The sequence below is a fragment of the Lycorma delicatula genome, chromosome 13 (assembly GCF_047948215.1).
Source record: "Lycorma delicatula isolate Av1 chromosome 13, ASM4794821v1, whole genome shotgun sequence".
Classification (NCBI taxonomy): domain Eukaryota; kingdom Metazoa; phylum Arthropoda; class Insecta; order Hemiptera; family Fulgoridae; genus Lycorma; species Lycorma delicatula.
The window spans coordinates 53200942-53224774 of NC_134467.1; the positions used below are offsets into that span (position 1 = coordinate 53200942).

At 35.5% G+C, this 23833-nt stretch overlaps 2 protein-coding genes across 2 annotated transcripts in view; one reads left to right on the forward strand and one right to left on the reverse strand.

Annotated features, from left to right (window-relative positions):
• Positions 1-23833, reverse strand: part of LOC142334135 (ATP-dependent RNA helicase DDX42) — a 185213-nt gene that overhangs the window by 78418 nt on the left and 82962 nt on the right. The window lies entirely within an intron of this gene.
• Positions 1-23833, forward strand: part of LOC142333888 (cationic amino acid transporter 4) — a 44362-nt gene that overhangs the window by 14418 nt on the left and 6111 nt on the right. The window contains exons 5-10 of the mRNA XM_075381482.1: positions 8696-8857; positions 10153-10278; positions 13248-13498; positions 15149-15373; positions 17856-18084; positions 20538-20699. Of these exons, the coding sequence (XP_075237597.1) occupies positions 8696-8857; positions 10153-10278; positions 13248-13498; positions 15149-15373; positions 17856-18084; positions 20538-20699 (1155 nt within the window). The remainder of the gene's footprint in view (positions 1-8695; positions 8858-10152; positions 10279-13247; positions 13499-15148; positions 15374-17855; positions 18085-20537; positions 20700-23833) is intronic.

Genomic DNA, 23833 nt, shown 5'->3' on the forward strand with positions numbered 1-23833 from the left:
TTTATAAAAAATTGTTACTTGATATTGCTTCGTGGATATCGAAGGATTTTTAGGATAAACGTTATGATATAATAGAAGATTACCTCATTAAAGAATTCAAGTCGTATAAAAAAGATATTGCTCAGTTGCATTTAAAATTGGAATATATAGAAAATAACCAAAAACAATTGCAAATTGAAAATAATAGACTCGATGATGTAATTTTAAAACGTAAGTTGCAAATTGACGAATTGAATTAAAACAATGGCGCCCCATATTTATCGTCACTTTATCCGCACGACGAAAGTGACAATTGTATTGTAATTTTAGACAAAAATAAGGATGACGAAGAGTTTAAATATTATGTTGTTCGTGTTCAATATAGAATTCTAGAAGTAATGTTGAATAAACTTGAAAAGATGTATCCCAATTTTAAAATTGTCTATAAAAAATTAAAAGATCCAAATAGTATACGATTCTTTAACCTTGCTTTTAAAGAATTTAAATTTATAATCATTTTAATATAAATATAGAAATTGATGAATTTATACAAATGTTGGAATTGTATGAAAATGCTTTCAATACGTTGAATATTACAACACCAAAAGTACAAGACGAGTAAATTATTGTTTCATTTCTTTTTTTAGATGTCTATTAAAAGCGATTTAGCAATTGAGTTGCACAGGCCAGCTAGACGTAATATCCTACTAGAAAGACGGAATTAAAGGGTCTAGAAGACCTAGTACAAGCAGTAATAGTTGAAATGATTCCTTATTCTCGATCGAATAAAGGTTATAAATATTTATTAACCATCATTGATTGTTTTACCAAATTTGCATATGGTGTACCGTTAAAGAATAAGACGGGTAAAGAGGTCGCGTTTGCTTTGGAACCGACATTGAAAAGACAACATATTAAAAGACGTTTCAATAGAACGTTGAAAACAAAAATGTGGACTAAATTTACAGAATATGGCAACTATAAATGGATTGATATTTTGCAAACACTTTTAGATGAATACAATAATTCGGCTACATTATTTAAATCCAAAGATGTAAACAAAACGAACGAAGCGCAACTTTTGGCAAATTTAAATAAAAAATACGATAGAAAAAAGTTGTAAAAATTAAATTTAATGCAAGCGACAGTGTTCGTATAAGTAAACATAAAAAAGTATTTGAAAAGGGTCATCTACCAAATTGGACAAATGAAATATTTAAAATTCATACTGTACATAGTGAATCCAATTCTGTAACCTATGAACTAATTGATTTCCGAAACGAAGTCATAAAAGGGCGTTTTTACCAACACGAACTACAAAGAACCAAACATAAAGATGTATACCGAATTGAGAAAATATTACGACGAAAAGGCAACAAAGCCTGTGTAAAATAGTTGGGTTATGATAAAACGCATAATTCTTGGATCGATTTGAGCGATGTAGTTTTGTAATATTTTATTCAAGTTAGTTTTTAATTTGCATATATAGAATGGCGATTCTTTCAATATTGGTGTTGCTCTTTTTATTGACATTATTACTCAATTACAGAGGCTGTGAAGAGAAAAATAATTTTTTACATCAATAAAATATTAATTTCAAATAATTTTACTTTTTATATAGACCAAGTAAAAATGTCTAATATTTTCGACAAATTGAGTAGTTTAAACTATTACAACAATATTAAAAAAAATAATGAAATGATGCAAAATAGGCGTTATCGAATTCAAAAAGTAGAATTTATAAAAACAAAAAATGGTGATTCAAATATTGCCGCAATTGAAGGATTTGGAAAAATATTTTTACCGCAAAGGTTCAATGATCTTACAGTGTCAGATTTAAATGAAATTAACAATTCTAAAGACGTTTATATAATAATATACAAGGGTATGAGAAAAACGGCCAACGGTCATAATTACCACGATGTAAAATTTACATGCGGCATTGATGTTGCGTATTAAAATTTTCTTTTTTTCAATAAATATTCATCAATTTCTTTATCCCCATATGGGAGTATCTATAAGTGTCTATAAGGTTTTCCGATACGAATCTTTTGTCGTCATATGGAGAAAGAGCTTTTTTACATTGACCAATCGAGTATATTTGGTGGTTAAAACTGCGTAATGATTTCGAGGTGGAATATGAAATGTTTCTATTGAATAAACAGTCTTTATAAAGCTCGTGATTTAAAATGTTTAAATTGCAATCTTTATCGAATATACGAGAACCTTTTTTAATTCCCTCGGCCGTCTTTTTTTGTTTTAAATTTCCTGCCTATATCCCCAAATCATTGAATACATTTTTGCTCTTAACCCGACAAATTCATAGATTGACATCCCAACCGTTTCATCTTTTAAAAGTCCTATATCATGACCGTAAATAATTCCATCTTTTTGATTCAATTGTTTTGTGTATCACACTGTTCCTGTTTTGTTGGCACTATTGAGTATAATAACGAATCTGTACCTGCCATTAGCAGTTTTATGTTTTCATGACCATATCTAGGTAAAAAGTGGTTATAATGGTAATCGTACATGAATAGTTTTGCCAAATCCGTTACTGTTAAACCTATGTAGGTTTAACAAACCCGTATATGTATATGGGTTTGTTTAAATTTTTTTTTCAGCATTGTTATTCCAACCGCATTGTTTCCATAAATGTAATAATGTTTTACTCTCGGGGTGGCGTTTAATTTTTAACATTTTAATTTATTGTTGATTAATTGCATATCGATTCGATTTCTTACATTTTCAATTGTTTTACCACAAACACTGTCGATTAATAGTTTATAGACTTTTTTCAATCGGATCATCTGCGCGACGCCATGCATAGAAATTTTTCCAAATGTAATTTTCCAACCACGGAAATTGCCTAAAACTGACGGCTCTGTGTATTTTCGTCATCACCATTCCCTTTTGAAGATACAATTTTAACGTTCTATAATGTAAGACGTATTTGTGTTTATCTTGTAAAGTGCACAATAGTTTTATACACGTTTTTAATCCGAAAGAAATGGAGAAAGCAGATTTTCTCTCTGGCGCAAGCGGATAATCTCTATGTATTTCGTGCAAGTGTTGAGGGTATGTTAAATCAACTTCCAATATATAACCGATTTCCTAGTTGTTTTTTACATTTTGCACATTTGTAAACAAATATTCGAGACCATTTTCATTACACCAACTGAATCCATCTACTGGCAACTGTTCCATCATACATTTTCCATAGAGATCGGAGATGGTAATATTTAATAAATTTCGTCGGTTTATTTTCATCATAGTTGTCTATATTGGGATCGTTTGCCAGCGCATAACGTTGGGAATCATCGACAACCCGCCGCGAATGCCTTTTCAAAAAACAAGTACAATTGGAACTTGCGTTCCAATTGTACTTGTGTACTTTTGTCGCTTTGAGTGTTGCAAACTATGATAAATGTGAAGCCGATATATAATTACAGGGATCCAAATTGCTTGTGTGAATCATTTTATTCCGAAAATTTTCAAATACATCAGCCGACAGCATAAGGTCCAATTTCATATAGAAATCATGGTATTGACAAAGCGTCTTAATTTTAAAACTATTCCAAATGTTTTGCGCATGTCTATAATCATATTCAGAGATGTTTTCTCTCTTTAAATCATCATAAAACGCTTTGATGGGTGGTAATTGCGTTTCATTGAAAACAGATGCCAGTGTAATACATGTGTAGAGATCAACATATTAAACAACTCCATTTGTTTTTTGTTTTCTTCGCCATTTTTTTGTATATTTCTTTTAAATTGATATATTGTTGTAAAAAACCTTTTCTTATTCATACCATATAAATGACAACGATCAAATAAACTTTTCACCAATTCATCTAAGCTATAAGATAGAAATCGGTACGTATATAGATACGTACAAATCTCTATCTAAATATCTATACTAAATATATATATTTCATTCTTGAGTGTTATAAATACAAGTTTTTCACTGTCGTTTGCAATACAAGAAATTTCAAATTTATCCTTCAATTCATTCAGCGCCAATACAATATGATCGTAATCGCGTAAATTATGAAGTACAATTTAAATTGCAATATTCATGGGCCGGTCCAATAAATTTACCACTTGTATGTGAATGGTGTCTTACACGGTTCACAATAATCTCATCTCCATATATAACACATTTTGTATCATTTTCAAATTTTTCTTGATCTGTTTCACTCATAATACTCTTTATTAGTTGAAAATTCCTTTTTGAAATATTCATATTTATTACTAAATCAATGACAAAATTTTTAACTACCTTGTCATCATCTGTAGTGGCCCTATATAATTTCGCTTCGACAATACGACGGTTTTCGTCGATAATTACATAGTAATTTCCAGATGGTTTACGGGTATGTGTTTTTGTAGTATTACTAGTACCCGGTTCGGGGTTTGCGATACGGTTTGGAAACATTAAACGATTCGAAATCTGCATATATAACAAACGGTACGGGTAATGTTGACGAATAGTCTTTAAACGATACTACATTTCCTCGTCTACGATTCTCTCCTACACCGATCCATTCCTTTGGCATTGTAATTCTCTGAACCTTTCCTTGTTCACAATCTTCAATATGTTTTGCAAGCTTTTCTTTAGTTTTGCTTTCACTAGTCCAAGATTTAAAACGATGCAAACAATAGGGACAATATTCACCTTTTCTAGGACATTTATTATTATCGCTCAACATCCTTGAAAAACCGTTATATTCGTTTGTCATATTTATTAGCGTCTAATGGTAGCGAATTAATTTAACATCGGTTAATAACAATAACCAAACGACATTTTTTCGATTATTATTCATACGTTTTATATACACACCGTTAGGATTAAACGATTCTTCGTCATCTTCGATATCATAACACAAGACATTTACACTAATATTTAGGTTTTGCGATTCAAATTTATCAATATTTTTAACACAAACAGAATATTCTATTCCTTTCATGTTTAATCGATCTTCAAATTTTTTATAGGATGAAACAGAACACGTATTTATATTATAAGGAAATAGATGCGCTAGAATTGACCGTAAAAAACATTTTTCATCATCATTTTGTACATTTATTATAGCGTGTTTTTTTAATAAAGCTTTTGGTGGATGTAAATATGTACTTTTACCACCCCCATATAATGGATCGAATTCTGTTATTGAGAGATCCAACCTTAATATTTTATTTATAGCCCATCCACTTCCCATTTAAATAATTTTTTCATAGGCTTGTAAATACTGTTCATTCAAGACGGTTGGATTTTCACGTACATTTAAAGCAAATCGAGTGCAGCTGTGCAAGTTAAATGTACACAAATCGCATTTATCACCCACACATTTTTCCAACTCTACAACCACGACTAAATAATATTTAATATTGTCTCCTTTATAGCGTTAAATACCACATCTTTCATATTAATTAGAAATTCATAAATATCTACAACATTTTTTCACCAACATTCCACGAGTGTTTTATTAAAGAACCACCCAATGCTTGTTTTGTATCTGGTATTTAAATATGTAACATCAATTCAGAAAGAAATATTTCTTTAATTAGTTTGTTTCATTTCAAAATATTTTTCAATTAAATCATCAATAGACAACTTATTTTCCACGAAAAGTTTTAGTTTTCCACTTTGTTTGATTTATAAAGATTTTTTCCACATGAAGTAAATAAATCTTTATTATATTCACACATTAATCGCATAGTAAATGGATTAGAATTGTATTTTTTATATAATTGTTCGATATCACCATTTATATTGTATAAAAATGTAATTAACTTACTTGTTGGACAGATTTTTGTATCAAAATACTACTTTACTGCCATTGTCAATTCGTTCAAAATTTATAGTCTTGTAATAATGAAAATAATTTTAATAATGATGTGTTATTGTTGTTATGCTGGAACAATCCCGCTTTCGCTGAAAGTAATGATGTCCGATTTTAAAAAATTGTTAACTGAGCACATTTTCATCATTAATTTCAAAAAAAAATGTTGTGAAAAGGGCGTAACTCGAGAACGGGTGGACTGGTCGGATGAAACTACCGTCAACCGATTCAAAGAACCTACCTATATTCAAAGAAACTACCGAGCCTTTCAAAATCGCGTTAAAAATGGCCTAGGACGCACCGTTTTCGAGATACGCCCTATTTTTAAAATTCGGCAGAATCTTTTTTGTGCTCTGAACCTCGGGGATTGATCTATTATTGAAGAAAACAGAATCGAAATTTGGTATGCTTTTTGCTGTAGAAAGACGCTTGCACGGTGAGAATTTAACTGAAAAGTGGCAGTGCTCTGTGTGAAAAGAAACCTTAGGTTCCGGATCACTGGCCTGGGCTCAGGACTGGTCGGCCTGATCCAAAACCTAAGGTTTTTATACTACTCGCTTTATCTTGATCACGTACCGTAATATTTTGTAATTGTAGTTGACAGTAGTGGTGCGGTAATAGCTCATAGTGAACAGTTTCTTTCCGATTACATTACGCGCGCGCACACACAGCATCAATTTTCTTAGCGTCAATCTTGTCTTCGCCACTGTTTGCGGATCTTCACCTCTCTTCTACCACGATCTTTTCCGTACGTTATTGTCGTACACCGATCCATTTTTCATCGCCGTAATGAGCCGTTAATAAAGTCAAATTATTATCGACTTAGTGAAGTGAGGTCCTGTTTTAACTTAAATTTTTGGGATTTTTTGAGGTGAAGTGCAGCCGAACGCATTTCATGAAGTTTTACAGTAAGGTTCCTCGCTATTACTTGGAACGATGTAATGATTTTTCAAACATTCTCCCTTTCAAAATGGAGGTAGCTATCCGTTTTAAAGAAGAATGATGAAAAGACTATTGCCAAGATACCGCTGCAATAGTAAACATAATCATTTCCACAATAAATATTTCACTTCGTCCTTTAGCCTATTTATTTCTGAGACCGTTCTTCTACTGCTGTACAGTAGAAAACGCGTTGCATTTTCTTATTTTTTATAGTTCTCACGTCAAATTCCCTCGCTTACAAAGTATCTGAAAAAACGTTTTAAAGATTACAGTAAATTAGTCACGAGTATATAATATTTCTTCCTTGGTTTTAATGATCCTTTTTTCCTGGAAACTACGTTTACGATTCGGCTAGTAATTGCAGCGTTATTATTTTGTATTAGCTAAACGTTCTACAATTAACTATAGTGACGATTTCAATTTATCGGTTCAATTTTATCGTAGAGCGAGAATTACTAATTTCAGTAGAAAATGAAAAGGTCTAATCTTCGTGTAATAATAAACCGTTTGATCTCCTGGGCCGGATTAGTAACACCGCTTAAAAAATAAATAAACAAAAAAAACTATAGCTTTACTTAGCTCTTCACTTGTTTTGTTTCTCTTCAAATTTGAAAAAATGAAGTGTTCTGTTACTACGTCTTAGTGTTGAAATGCATCTGACTTTTTTCACCGGTTATTATGTACTTAGAAAAGTCAAAACCGCTTTGGAGTAATCCTGCACGTCTCGTATGACATCAACGCAAAGCTCTTTTTTCTTAGTAAACAGGTCCGGTACATTTTGCAAAATCCTACAAACGCCTACTTACCTATAGGTGATCGACTGACTATCATTCGCGATGAAATTTTGAAAAATAAGTTAACGTCTACTTATTGTTTCTTCATAAAAATTTCTTTTGAAGAAGGTTACAATGAAAACCACAAATAAGGAAAAAGGTTATATTTTCCCTTATAGCAGAAAGTAATAATTCTTTTTTTTAACCTCTGGGACCACCATTGCTTCAGCGGATGAGATGAATGTGTTTTGTAGCACGTGAAAGCACCACGCCTGACCGGGATTTGAACCCGGAACCTCCGGATGAAATAATTAATTTTAACAAAAAAAATAAATAAATAAATTAAGATGCTTAATCTCATAGAAACCGAGGGGCAGCGACTAAGTTTAACAACTAGGGTTAAACAAGTCATATATACAAAGCAACTAAATGCGGCTGTTCCGTTCCACGTCGAGCCGTTTGGTGCTGCGATCTAGTGGGTGCTAGCGCTCACCGGAGAGTTCCGTCGTACTAGCATTCGACGCTCGAATTTGGTCCAAGGCGGTCACGTCATACTTTTAGTTCGGATGAACGTTAGCTTTAATGTTGTATTTAATTTTATATTTTTTATTTTTATATGTCAAGTTACACGTTACGTTACGATTCATTTCATTAACCGTTAAGACGACGACTCGTTAAACCCTTATTCAACAAGCAACACGGCGTCTTCATTCGCCATCTATGAACATACAGTCCAACCTGTCTCTAAAATCTACCAGCGGCTCTTCATGCTTTCAGCCGGACAACAAACGGTCAGGTACTTTGTAAAAAGACCTCGTGTTTTTAGTTTTTTAGGTATACATTTATAATTACGAAATAAAGATTTGTTTTAACGTTTATTATATCGGCAGATTTTTCCTAGATTTTTATCGGTCGTAAGCCAAAAATGTACTTAAGATCGCTTAATATTTCACCGTTAATGCTTTCCACTTTGTTGTGTTTCTGAAGAATGCGAAAGCCACAATCAGCGAGTATCATGTTCCTCAATTTATCCATCCACAAGACTACCTTAGCCGAATAATAAAAACCACTTCCAAAATACATTTATACGTTTTAGTATTACGTTTAAGATCCAATATAATGTTCATATTAGAATCTTTCGTATGTTTTTTACAGGACTTGGTGTAAAAGGTTCTGCGATGGTAAACAGCGTATTTACAATAATAAATTTGGGTGTTATCGGACTAATAATTGTGCTCGGCTTGTATTATGCCGACATAAACAACTGGTTCGGCCCTCGTGGATTTTTACCATACGGAATTCATGGAGTTGTTGCGGGTATGTATTATTATTATTTTTATTTTTTTTTTTTGTTATTAATCATGTTAAACCGGTTAAAATATATATTTTTAAGTTTCTCCTACATAACGCTCGGACTAAGCGAGTTTCGATAATATAGCTATACCGAAACGTAACGTTTTGTTTTCTGCTTGAAAGCGGAAACAAAAGTAGCCTAGCTTTTTTCACAGTTATACCGGGGCGAGTAAAAATGTCTCCGCCTGACACAGATTTGATGCGGGTATGGTAAAACGACTACGATGTTTGCCGGATACGATCCTTAAGGTGACGGACTGGAAAGTTTAAGACGCGTGTGCGTTTAGTCGCTTGTTCGTGGCGACCGAATAAACGAAAATAACGTTTTGACGTTTTCTGAAAAACGAATAAAATAAAGTTCGAGCTTTTACGTATTTATTACTTTGTTTTAAAAGGTTTAAACCCGATACGCAAACGAGAACGGTTAATTAAAATTTAAAGGATTCTTTCCCTTTGTTTTCGAGAGCGAAAAAGAGGACCGGTTAATTTAAACGTTATCGTACATCGTTCGGGATGCGTCTAAAAACTGCCGCCACCGACGAAATAGGGATTCACAAATACGATCGTTGTGTGTAAACGATAAATAATAAGTTTCAAAGATAAGAAATAGTTTCTTACATGTAGTTGTGACAGTAGGGGGTGATTCGGTAAACCTAAAAACTATTTAAATTTATTAAAAAATTCCGCTTACAGTGAATTTTTAAAATTTCTAACGCTTTTTCGTAACTTACGTCGGATTATTTACAAAGCGCTTTCAAACAGTTCACGGAATCTTTAGTTTTTTCCGGTCCGACAAAAGCGACAGCTGCGTGGACGTAACATCGTCGCGATACAAAATGTTTCTCTCCGAAAAGTATAAAAGAATGAAATTTTGAGATTCGCTTAAAAAATGTATTTTTTTTTTGTAACGATGAAAAACACAGAACTTTTAAGCGGCCGAACGTTTTACAGATGTCTTTATATTATTTATAATAATATTATCAAATCGGTAATATTAACAAAAACGTAACAAATAGTGTAATCGGTAACATTTTTAGCGGGTGCCCGGCTACCGCTGTAAGTAATTCGATCGCCGGCTTTCTTCAAAGTTATAAAAGGAAATCCGTAAACAAAACGAAGCGACCGCAGTATTTTCTACGATAACGTAAAAATGTATCCGTCACACGCTTATAGATAAGTTGTAAAAAAGTTGTTAGTATGTATGTATGTATATATGTAAAGCGGAACGGGCAGTAAACATGATTGTTTTACATTTACAGGTGCTGCGACTTGTTTTTATGCGTTTGTTGGATTCGACAGCATCGCCACATCAGGAGAAGAAGCACGTGATCCGACTTTTTCTATTCCGCTCGCTACGATTTTATCGATGACGCTTGTTTGCTTCGGTAAATACTGATAGTTTACAGTTAAAAATTAACCGTGAGAACATCACGTCTCACTATATAAATTATACCTTAAGCGAAAAACGTTTAACCGAGATCGTAGCATTTCATAAAAGCCGTCGAGTTGACGAGGCTTTTTTCAAATACTCTGCAGTAAATTTCCGTCTGTGAACGGTACCCGTCATAATTTGCCGAGAAAAAATTTTTGTCGACATCATTCAGCTATTTAAAATAAATGCGGTCGATAAATATACATACGAGTATACACAGAGCGTTTCAAAACTCTTTTACTACTCGATGGGGATGAATATTTATCTATCTATCAACCGTGTACCAAACGCGAACTTTAGCCCTCGATTAGGACTGTGTATGTTTATTATTTCTTAACTTCGATCGGTTACCTCTTCGACGACCAAAATGTAAACGATATATATATATGAACTTTCATTTAAATACATATTTCATTCCCAGGAACATATCTGCCGTTTGAGTGGTAAAATCATTTTGAAACGCTCTATATATATGCGTACACACACACACACACACACACACACACACACACACACACACACACACATATATATATATATATATATATATATATATACCATACACACACACACACACACAGTGAGAGAGAGAGAGGGGAGAAATTAAAAATTTTAATTAAATCAATTTTTATTCTGATCGGAACACAAAAACATTATATTATACTGTTGATATCACGTCAATATAAGAATAATTATAAAAATAAAAGGTAGATGCGTTTAAAGTCCGTTAAGGTAAGTACATTAAGCGTAAAAAATTACTAAAAAATAATTCACAATTCACTAGGCGCTATTGAATATTTATAAACACAGGTGCACTCGAATCGCTTACTTTTTTGTTTAAACAATATTATTTAAAAATTCATCGACAGATGTCCAATTCATTGTCGCCACAGGAAATTTGTTACTTATATTTTAAATAATCGGCGGAAGATTTTGGAAAAGGTGGAGTAATCTATTAAAAATAATAACGAAAGCGTAATAAGGCCCTTTCTTATAAACTGAATATGGTTTCGTAAAGGTGGATGTAGGTGTATACGATTCACGCTTTTATCCGAGATCAAATTTCGTTATCTTACGAACTCGTTCTGATTTTGTGAGGGAGTCCAAGAGATAAAGAATACTTGTCGGCGTAATAAATATTTAATAACGACGATAACCTCATCGTCTATTAAGGCGCTTCACAACAGAACAATACGGTTTCATTTTGTTATAATTAAATTAATGAGATCATCCCGTGACAACTTGTCGACTAGTAAACCCAAAACTTTCACTTTGCGGACGACAGAAATATTATCGTTTACGGAAATTTTATCCGCGCGATCGGCAATGTTACGTCTATCTGAGAAGCGTAACGCGACATTTTTATTCGGATTTAAGTCAGTCGGATACGCTCCATCCGCCGAATATTTTTTGATCTGCTATCGTACGATTTTGAATTCCTTTTAAATAATTATCTTCATATATAGATACGGTTGCATCGCTTGCGGAAAGGATTACGACGAACGGGTCAAGATTTAGAAGCAGGTCGCTAATACGTATAATAGGTTCAGAAAATACGTACCGGAGTGAGCGACTCGTAGTTACACATCTTGAAGCGAGGACCTAAATTTTACGCGATATTATATGCGGATTTTTGTCACAAGGTGAAACGTCAAATACTTTTGACTATAACCGTTTGTAAGCGGCTCCTCTGATACCGCAGTTATTTAGCTTTTCGTCGTTTAAAAACGCGGAATTAAATCGTTACGTATAAATATTAATAAAATACGTTTATTTGTATAGCGGCACAACAGTTGTGAATTTAAAAATACATCTTACGAATAAACGGTCGATTACAGTATATACCGTGGTACAGCGTAGATTCTTAAGTTTACCGTAAAATTTTATAAAAAAAGAAGACCGGTACGATTTATTACGATATTTAGACGGCGGAATGTCGGGAAATATTTCTGCGCTACCCTGTAGCTAAATTAGTAGGCGGCTAATTAACCGGTTTGAGGTCAAACCTACAGATTTCCTTTAGGTTGTTTTTATAAAAAGAAATAAGGATCGACCTCGATTCCGGTTTTAGTATCGTTTCCTTTACCTTTAATTCAGCAGGGGGATAGTGTTAAATTTATTTTACATTATCGTCCCCGTGCGAGGCGATTTCTAGATCGCCGGAGTTTCATCCTAGTATAATCGGCGAATCTCTCCGTTTGTAACCCGTTATACGTTCCTGATTTTCCGGTATATATTTTTTACGTGTTGCGCGTTCGCTTTGATACAGCGAACCCCAGATTTTATGGATCATGATCTCTAACCGATAACTCTACGGTGTAAAAATGAAAAATTATTTATTAAAACGCGTAAATAACAAATAATCCGTTACGGCGTTGCGCTTCTCATTCGGGCTGTTAAATTCTCACTCTCCTTTCTTACAGCGAGTCGCTCGAAAAATATTTTTCGGTAGAGGTATTTTCAATAGAGGTGTTATTGAAATCGAAGACAACATATCGTGAGCGATTACATTTGTAATCAACGCCTTCGTAATTAAGCGATGAAAATCTGTATACGCGTTCTTTTTACGGTGAAACTGCACAGTAAGAAAGGATTTTTTGAAATTCCGATCTCTAGATTTTTGAAATTCGACTTTGAAAAGGGACGAAGAAAGGTAAAAAAAAAATTTGAACGACGATCGTAAATTTCGACTATACTTAACGAGATATTCAGCGGATTTGTGCTCGCAAACGCTCTAAAGATAAATATTAAAAAACTGTTTTTGGTTTTTGTGAATTCCGATTTTTTTAAAGGGTACGTAGGTATACGACGCTGTGGCTCAACCGACACATAGATTATTTATTAGCGACGAATAGGTTATAAAAATATATATAAAATTATGATTTTCTTTTCGTAAAATAAATTTTGTTTGGTATTGTTTAGGATACATATTGGTGAGTGCCGCATTAACATTGATGGTGCCGTTTTATGAAATAAATCCAACGGCGGCGCTTCCAGAAGCTTTTTCTTCGCTCGATTTACCGTGGGCTAAATATATAGTGTCGCTCGGTGCATTGTGTGGAATGACTACAACTTTATTGGGCTCGTTGTTTTCTTTACCGAGATGTATGTACGCTATGGCTCAGGACGGCTTATTGTTCTCGTTTCTGGGACGTGTAAATGAAACTACTCAGGTAATGTTTAAACGTAATTTAAATAATTGTAAAATGAAGTGCGGTATACCTAAATTTAATTAGTTTTAGAATACATCCGCTCCTACTGGCCGCATAAAGATTTGACGGCTCGATTAATTCGAAGCTGACACCGAGATTATAAATCTGCAAGGACGCATAACTCGCATATTTATTATCGTTTTATGTAATGGAAAACAACGCTAAGAAATATAATAATTCGAATTTATTTTCAAAATTAACGATCGCTTCTTTTTTACGAAAAAGATTATTTATTTACTCTGCCAACTCAGCCGGATTATTTAAGGATATTAGTTTTTAAATTTTGTTAAGATTTTTTTTTGTCTTCAGTCATTTGACTGGTTTGATGCAGCTCTCCAAGATTCCCTATCTAGTGCTAGTCGTTTCATTTCAGTATACCCTCTACATCCTACATCCCTAACAATTTGTTTTACATATTCCAAACGTGGCCTGCCTACACAATTTTTTCCTTCTACCTGTTCTTCCGATATTAAAGCGACTATTCCAGGATGCCTTTGTATGTAGCCTATAAGTCTGTTTCTTCTTTTAACTATATTTTTCCAAACGCTTCTTTCTTCATCAATTTGCTGCAATACCTCTTCATTTGTCACTTTATCCACCCGTCTGATTTTTAACATTCTCCTATAGCACCGCACTTCAAAAGCTTCTAATCTTTTCTTCTCAGATACTCCGATCGTCCAAGTTTCACTTCCATATAAAGCGACACTCCAAACATATCCTTTCAAAAATCTTTTCCTGACATTTAAATTAAGTTTTGATGTAAACAAATTATATTTCTTACTGAAGGCTCGTTTAGCTTGTGCTATTCGACATTTTATATCGCTCCTACTTCGTCCATCTTTAGTAATTCTACTTCCCAAATAACAAAATTCTTCTACCTCCATAATCTTTTCTCCTCCTATTTTCACATTCAGTGGTCCATCTTTGTTATTTCTACTACATTTCATTACTTTTGTTTTGTTCTTGTTTATTTTCATTCGATAGTTCTTGCGTAGGACTTCATCTATGCCGTTCATTGTTTCTTCTAAATCCTTTTTATTCTCGGCTAGAATTACTATATCATCAGCAAATCGTAGCATCTTTATCTTTTCACCTTGTACTGTTACTCCGAATCTAAATTGTTCTTTAACATCATTAACTGCTAGTTCCATGTAAAGATTAAAAAGTAACGGAGATAGGGAACATCCTTGTCGGACTTCCTTTCTTATTACGGCTTCTTTCTTATGTTCTTCAAATTTTTACTGTTGCTGTTTGGTTCCTGTACATGTTAGCAATTGTTCTTCTATCTCTGTATCAGAAACCCTAATTTTTTTTAAATGCTGAACATTTTATTCCAGTCTACGTTATCGAATGCCTTTTCTAGGTCTATAAACGCCAAGTATGTTGGTTTGTTTTTCTTTAATCTTCCTTCTACTATTAATCTGAGGCCTAAAATTGCTTCCCTTGTCGGAAATCAGTTTTAATAAAATATTTTGTCGGACAAGGATTAATAAAAGGTTAATTTTGAACGAACGATACGAGTAATTCGATCTGGATAAAAGCAAAATATTTTTTTATTAGATTAATTATTAAAACGTATGAAACCGTTAATTAATTTATCATTTATTTCAGGTGCCGTTGATTAATCTGGCTGTTTCTGGTTTATTTAGCGCCATTATCGCGCTTGTATTTGATTTAGAAAAATTAGTGGAGTTCATGTCGATCGGAACGTTGCTGGCTTACACTATCGTCAGCGCTTCTGTTATTATACTACGTTATCGTCCTCGATTTACGCCGCTGTTAACGAGAGAAGATAGTTCTTTATCGGACATCGGTGCCACAACATCACCGTCTGGGGTAATTTAAATTGTTGTTTTTTAAGTGAATCCGCCTAACGCTCACCTACCTCTTTCTTCCCACGTCCTTCGGCTTAAAACCTTTTCGTCTCAAAATCTAATTTTTATCGTTCTTCTGTAACACCACAAGTTTTAAATAACATTACGAAGTCGTCGTCTTTGGAAAAACGACGAATAATTCTTATCTGCATTTTTAAAGAAACTGTTTATCGTCGATCGCATTTTCAGTCGTAAGAAGCCCGTTCGTGTTGACAACGGATGACCGAGCGAAAGGGACTTTATGCCCGATTGCAACACCTAAACCTTTAAAAAACTATTCGGATAAAATAAAACGAACGAAACTTAGCTGACGTTTTATCGGTAGTACAATTTTTTTTTTTTTTTTGCTTTCTTCCATTTAACCCGGTAAACGTAGAAAAATTAAGGTATCTTTTGGAAGGTGGTTTTGGAGGTGGAGGAACAAAAAATATTTAAACATTTTTGTTTATTTGAACATATACGGAGCGTTCCGGGACGTATTAGCCGAACCTCAGGAACCGATTCAGGACACCCAAACGAGCAAAAAGGTTCGTGTCGACGTAAAGTCCTAGTTTGCTTTGTTTTCCTACTGGACGCTATTTTGTGATTTTCAACAAAAAAAGTATTTTCAGAAACCTACTTTAATTAAATTTGGCAAATCTACGATTAGCATCTTGTTCTACAAAATAAAAATTTTTGAAAACGTCGCCTTCAAAAATTTCAAAACGGCGGCCATTTTAATTTTTCAATCTTCGATATCTTTGTGATTATTTGTTCGATCGAAGTTTTACTTTTACAAAATTTATTAAGCGTTTAATCTCGAACAAAATGACACCTCATTTGTAAAAATCCTTTGACAAACGATCGAGTTATTGCTGACAATTAATCCGGCAGTACGTAAAGCAAGGTGCTCATTTTTATTAATTTACTATTACTATTACCTATTAATAACGTTTATTACATTTAGCGAAGGAAATAATGACAGGCAAAAAATTATCGGTTTGCATTGCGGTGCGCAAGCGTACTGCCGGGCGACATTTTCAAAAACGTTTATTTTGTAGAACCAGACGCTAGTCTTAGATTTGCCAAATTTAGTTAAAGTAGGTTTCTGAAAAATAACTTTTTTGTTGAAAATCACCGAAGGAAAACGCGATCGGAAGGAAAACGAAGCAAAATAGGACTTACGTATGAACCTTTCTCGCTCATTTTGGTGTCCTGAATCGGCTAATACGTCCCGAAACTTCTTGTACATTGATAATTTTACAACAAAACTTCATCACAAATTATTCCCTCCCCGAAAAAGAAATCGTAAGTAAGCTTTTTTCACGTATCATTATTTTTACATTGTATAAGAATAAACAGCCAACGTCAGGAAAGTATTACAAATTAGTTGTCAGATTTTTTTAAACGACGTTATCCTTTATCGATAAAAATCTTTACACTTTGCGGCTAACTTTATTAGCGTTAAATCACACGCTTTAAGAAACGTAAACGGTTTGAAACGTCTACACGATGCTCTTCTGCAAGTACATAATATTGTAATTTATAAATTTAATTTTGGTTTCAGAACTTTGCCTGAAATTGACGGCAAAAAAATCACCTGCGGTCTCAGCTCTTAAATTTTCTTTTTTAGTAAACCGGAAAAAATAATTAGCGATAAATTAATTCTACGTTTTCAGTAATTTTAGCCAGCCTACCGTGCCGGTCTAGCGGTTAACTCGTCACCGCAAATCAGCCGATTTCGAAGTCGAGAGTTCTAAGGTTCAAATCCTAGTAAAGGCGGTTGCTTTTATTCTGATTTGAATACTAGATCGTGGATACCGGTGTTCTTTGGCGGTCGGGTTTCAATTAACCGCACTTCTCAAGAACGGTCGATCTGAAACCGTACAAGACTACAATCATACATATCATCCTCTGAAGTAATACTTTACGGCGGTTCCGGAGACTAAACAGAAAAAGAAAGTCATTCATTTTACCCGATCTTCTATTTTTAATAAGGTACTTGAATACGGTATGAATTGTAAACGGTCATTACTCTTTCTAAATAATTTAAATCAACTTTTACAAAATTACATTCGATTTATTAATCTAGCGGCATGTTTTTAAAAACTTTTTAACCACCTTGAACGATTAATGGGTCGTTAGCCGCTTACAAACGGCAGGCAATAAATGTAATCAAGTACCATCGTCGTTCTTAACATCAGAAATTTACGGTAACCGGTTCCCAAATATGCGGTTCCCGACGCGGCTTAGGTTATCGCAGTGAAGTTCTTACTTTGCGGCCATCGATTTTCAGTTTGCTAGTAACCGTGATGTTTTAATAAGGTAGAAGGTAGAAAGGATGTGGAATCACCACCTTAATAAATAAGTAATATTTAGTTTTGATTAATACTTATATTTCATTAATTATTTTAATTTTTTATTACTTTCCACATTCAATAAGTAAACGAAACGTTTTTTTGCAGGTAATAGAGTACGATATCGGTCCAGCAGGTCGTTTAAAACAAAGCGGTTGGTCAAGGTGGATGTTAGAACCGATCGTTGGTCGTTGTGAACCAGGAGCTGCAGTTTCAGCTTCGGTCTTTGTTTTTACGTGTTTTAGTGGTGCGCTCTGTATTCATTTACATTTCTGGGAGCATTCATCGTGGTGGTCTACACTTTCAGTCGGATTTATCATCGCTGGACTAATCGGATGTACGTACATAATATTTTTAAGTAATTTATACCGCCTAACTTTAATTTCCCGCACAAGCTATTCCGCTAAGATAAAGGGGAAAAAGGCCAGTCATTTGACATCGCGGTCAAATAGGAGATCGGAGAACATTAATGTGTAAGAGATGAAGTAACGATACGCATTAATGAGAACGAGAAAGGTAACCGTTCAAGATGTATTACGAGAAGGAAAAAGGAAGAGAGGCAAGAAAGTAAAACAATTAAATTCGCATTATTATCCGTCGCATTCGTTTATAATTTTACTTTCAGTAGGGCAAAAGAAAATGTAAAACGTTAGCGAAAAGATAACTTACCAGCATTTTTATATTTTCCAACATTTATAGGATTCTGAGACCAAAATATTATTTTGTTAACTATTTTACTTAAAATCTAAGGACTATGTAACCTACAATCGTGAAATTAAGCGTAATACCTTATTTATTGTCAGGATTATGTTACCCTTGCTTCTAGAGTTATGCACACCTGTCTTCCACACCAGTCATTCTCCGAGTTCAAGGATATCGCAAAAAGGTCTCGTTCGAGAGCCGATATATCATAAAAACGAATATGGTATTCCAACCGCGTAGGGGGAAAACACCCACCTTGTGACGTTACCGGACGCCACACCGTTCAAAGCCCTGAGGGGCTTTACCGGAGATCTCTTTAGACCCTTTAACTGATTACATCTCAGTCATCAGCCAGGCCTCGGTCGGGATGCCACCGACGTAAATCCCTCGGCAGACATTTGCGTCAGTAAAATACATATCAAATCTCGCCTTCACGTAGGCCTCAAACGGACATCTTCACATCCAACCTAACGCGATTCCCTCAAACTAACTGACCAAAATCGCGGAAGCGCGAACCCCGCCCCTAGTCCAGATTTGACAGCACCGTTCGTGACTGTGAATGCCTCAGAAAGCGAACGAGTTTACAGTTAAATCGGTGCTCCACTCGTACCGATCAAAATTATGTCTTACGCAACATAGAGATTCAGACCTACACCCGAATAAGTCGACCGATTCAGGTCACCTAACGACGAGAACGCAACCTCATTTCGATCCGCGCAGGAGCCGAGGACAAACCCCGTACTCCCACCCGGTTCAATCACGGTGTCTCGCGTGGTATTATCAAGTCGCAATCAGGACCACCACCGGCGGGGGGAAGCCACATTCCCGGGTCACACGGGACCCCGGCGGCGCGGCCACCTCACCAGCGGAAGCCCAAAATTGAATCGCAAACAATACCAATATAACCGCGGTACTATGACGATGCGACTACCTCCAACCGATCCAGTGCCTAAGCCGGTACCCTACCACAATCAAACTCCCGCTGCAGACCTACACATCGCGAGGGCAAAAGGAAACCGGCTACTATAGACCACTCCTCGCGGATCATCCGGTTAATACGGAGATCCAGAAAGGAATGTATTCTCTCAAGTCTCCTAACAGCTCGTGAACGTTTGACCTCATATCGGGGACAGACGTAGAGGACGCGGTCGACTTTATTATCAGTCCCGCAATCCGGACACGACTCGAATCCGCCAAACTCGCCCGAAAGGCACCATGCCTGGAGAGAAACTGTGTGATATACCGATCGGGGGAGACCCACTGTTCCGAATTGTGACTGGTGGTGCTGTGCTGCTGCCTTCCGCTAGAGCGCCTTGTGGTAGGGAGGCCGACACAGTTGTTGTTGAATTAGACTCCGCGGTGTGCGGACATCTGTCCATTTATTATCGTGTGTTACGGTCCACTTAATATCGCGCTGATTATTATTAATTGTATTTTTATTCGTAATTATATTCGATTATTAATTATTTATATGACGCGTTATTACCCGAACCAGAAACAATAAACACCCATCCAATCGCACCTAAATCAGACACTATAGGAAACATACCGTGCGTGTACCGACCTGCGGGGGATTCTTCCCACCTGTCCTGTCCTGCCAAGATGCAAGGACGAACATGGCAGCCGATAGCTTAACCGAAGGCTTCCAGGAATAAAAGAACCGTCGCTTTAGATGCGTGTAATCGCAAGAGGATTATCGAAAATATAGTCGTTTGAGATTTGGCAGATCCATTTAAAACATTACGACTACAACTTTTAACTACCGGTTTTGGATTTTGTGAATTACAATCGGACAGACCAAGGCCTCTTCAGAATCTGAGTTCTTGAACAACTGTTCTCGAGTTAATCTGAAATATCCTCTCAAATAAAGCGTCAGAAAACTTTTGAGGGGAATCCACAACCGCAAACCCGTAACAGGCTAAATTTTTGTTTATAAATTACGAAAATCTAAGCGTCTGTTTCTGAAATATTTATCCTTCGACTAGATACAAACAGGTATTTAACCGGAGATTAGATGAATCAAGTCTGTGTATCTTACTCGTGTTATAATAACAAATTTATCACTACATTTGTATGTTTTTGTTACAGGTCTAATCGTGATCGAAAGTCACGAACAGAATTCATCCGGATTAAGGTTTAAAGTTCCATTTGTGCCGTACGTTCCTGCATTAAGTATACTTTGTAACGTGGAACTGATGACCAATCTAAACCAATTAACGTGGCTGAGATTCATCATATGGATGACAATAGGTACGGTATTGTAATCCTTTAAAAATAACCGTAATCAGTGATAAAAGTTTTACGCCTCTTTATTCGTCGGGCCGATTTACCGACAAATAATGTAAGGAGTGCTGCTAAGCGAGTGGGAGGACTGAAGAGTTTTCCTGTGCTTAAATAAAAATCGAACGGGAAAACGTAATTTAATGAAAAAAAAGAAATGTACTTTCATCATTTTATTTTAAAAACTATATTATCATTCACGGAAATAAATTTCTCCTTATACTAAACCGCTTTTTGATACCCTCTGTAAAAAAATTCTATATTTTGTTTTCAAAACGGTTATAGCATTCCTATTCATCAGAGTCAAGACCTTCACTCTTCTAGTATTTATTCGTACCGTTAATATCTAATTACAGTTATTCTAATTATTTTTTAATAAAAATTAATTTTGCAGCACGTAAATAACGCCGAACCTGACAGATTCGTACCCAAAATATTCCGAAAAATAGCTGTCTGTCTTTCTCTGTTGTGGGAGCGGATGGAGGTCACTACAAGCCGGATTTGGACGGAAAGATGCGGGTACGGCAGCGTCATAAAGCGTCTGACTACTGAACACTGTATCCTTCAGCGCTACAGTGTCGGGTCAAGAAGCATTTCTTTTTTATTTCGACTTCCTAGATTTTTCATTTTTAATACAAGGTTTTTTTTACGCGATATTAAGAATTTTTCAAGAAAATCAGCAAACAACATTTTAGAAGATTCCGAAATGCAGTCGACGTGACCGTTCCGGTCGAAACTTTACGAGTTTCATTACGTGAAACGATATTTAAGAAGTCCCAGTATTTTTTTAAAACGCTAATACTTTCAGGTGTCGCGGTCGCAGTCAAAGCATTTCATTTTACTGTTTTACACTGGTTTCCGCTCGCCTCACTTCTTTATCTTCTGTATACACAATTACCTCCAGTCCTTACCGTCTCTCCGTGTTATTATCCCCCTAGGAAGCATTCTCTCGTTAATTACCGTTTTGATCCTTAAAAGAATACAAATCCGGTTATATTAAAGACGAATTTTATAATACTATAAATAGCCGGAATCCTGACGTTACAGTTTATACGGGCGGCTCTTCAATCTGTTGTGATTTTGCGGTACGCAACAGAACATATACGTTTGCCTTCCCGGCATTAGCAGTATTTTTGTCACGGAGGTGTATGCCGTTAATAAGGCCTTATATATAATTAGCACCTCGTTTCGACACGTTCTTGTTTGCTCGGATTCCGTGACCGCTTTACAAGCGATTAATGACGTGTACTCCAGACACCCTGTTGTCTGTGAGATTCATCGTGTCGCTTCGCAAACGAATCGCCGTAGTACAACAGCGAGCTTTTGCCGGATCCTCAGCCGTATTGGGATTTTACGCGACGAGCGCCCCGATCGTGCGGCAAGGGAGACTAGTTTCCGGCCTCCTGTCACGTCCAGATCCCGTCGTTTCGAACGATCTTGTCTATTTCCCGAAGAGAGCGGTTGATGATCGGCGGCAAAACGAATGAAGCGTTACAGTGAACGATAAACTTAGCCGACTAAGACCGCTGTGTCACCGAGAAGCTCCTCGTACAGAAATAACCGTCGAGAGGAGGTTATTATCGGCCGTTTGCGAAGGAGTACACTAGGCCGATCGTGGATATCTGATGACGCAAATAGATGCACCGCTTTGTGCTAGCGACTGCCGACTAATAGGGCACCGCAGCCTTGTGGATCGTATCTGTTATACGGCATCGCATCGCAAATTTAACGTAGGGGACTAACATGCCGACTATTTTCGGGGATAATGAAATGTTGCTATCTTATGTTTCACGATTTCTTAGAGCCGTCAGTTTATATTCAAGTATTTGCATTACTGTAGTGTATTTCAGCCGCTTGTGCGATTTCCCGTAATTTTATTATTTTAATCGATACATATGTTACGTCGAATATCATTGTTTATTGTAACAAAAACGCGGCGTTCGGGCGATGATAACGGGAAAGCGTTTTTCGCCCAGAAAAACAAAAAAAAAGTTCATCTTCGGTATCTTACCGTATTCAAATCGCGTATAAATCACCGTAAATAACACACTTCACCTATAGATTTCAAGCCGGAGGAATTCTTTTTGTAGCAAATAATCGTTATTTAACGGTATTCTGTTTAAACCGAACGTCTGTAAATGCGGAACGTACATTTATTTGTACGCTCATCCGACAGTAATCGTGAGAAATCGTACGTCGGCGTTTGATCTCCAAGTTCGTACCGCACGATATCGTAAAAGCCGGCAGTGTCAATCGTCTTATAATCGATGAAATGAGGTCGTCTCTAGCCCGGGATGGTATTACGCGCGGACGGTCTTAAAATGTTCTAAGATCTTACTCCTGAACTTTTCTCACTTCTATTTAAAGTGTACATAAATAGGTTTTCATTAACGCCTTCTGAATTTTAAATTATTTTCTATATTCAAAATCGACTTCTGTTTTCGGTGGATTTACATTATTTCATGCGATCGCATTTTAAATAACTGCGCTTTAAACGCGTGAATTTTTTAAATTTTATTATTAACTTATATTTTGATGCTACGGCCGGATCAAGGTTTGAAAACGGTTTCCTCGATCCGTCGAGGCCAATACCGAGGTAGTTCTTTGTTTAAAAATGTACCGAACAGAATAAAAGTTTATTTCATTTATTTACCGTGCAGAATTATTTGGTCCTGATCCGTCAATTATAACCAAAGATGATACAAGGAAAGCAAAACCTATTCGCCCACCCTCATACCTGCTCTTGTTGAAGATTTGAATAACCAACATTTAATTCGGTAGATCCTTTTTTGATTTTTCTGTGCGAAAAACGGTTTCTCGTTATCATCACCCGAATACGACATATTTATTATAATAAACAGGAAATATCACACTGTATATATATATATATATATATTTATATCGATTAAAGTAACAAAATTACCATTCGCTTTACACGTAAAGTAATTCAAATACTTTAATATAAACGGACGGCCCTAAGAAACCGTAAAACATAAGATAACAGCATTTCATTATCCCCTAGAATAGTTGGCATGTTAGGAGCCCCTAGCTTCAACTTGCGACGCAATGCCGCGTAGCATATACAATCTGTAACGATGCGGTGC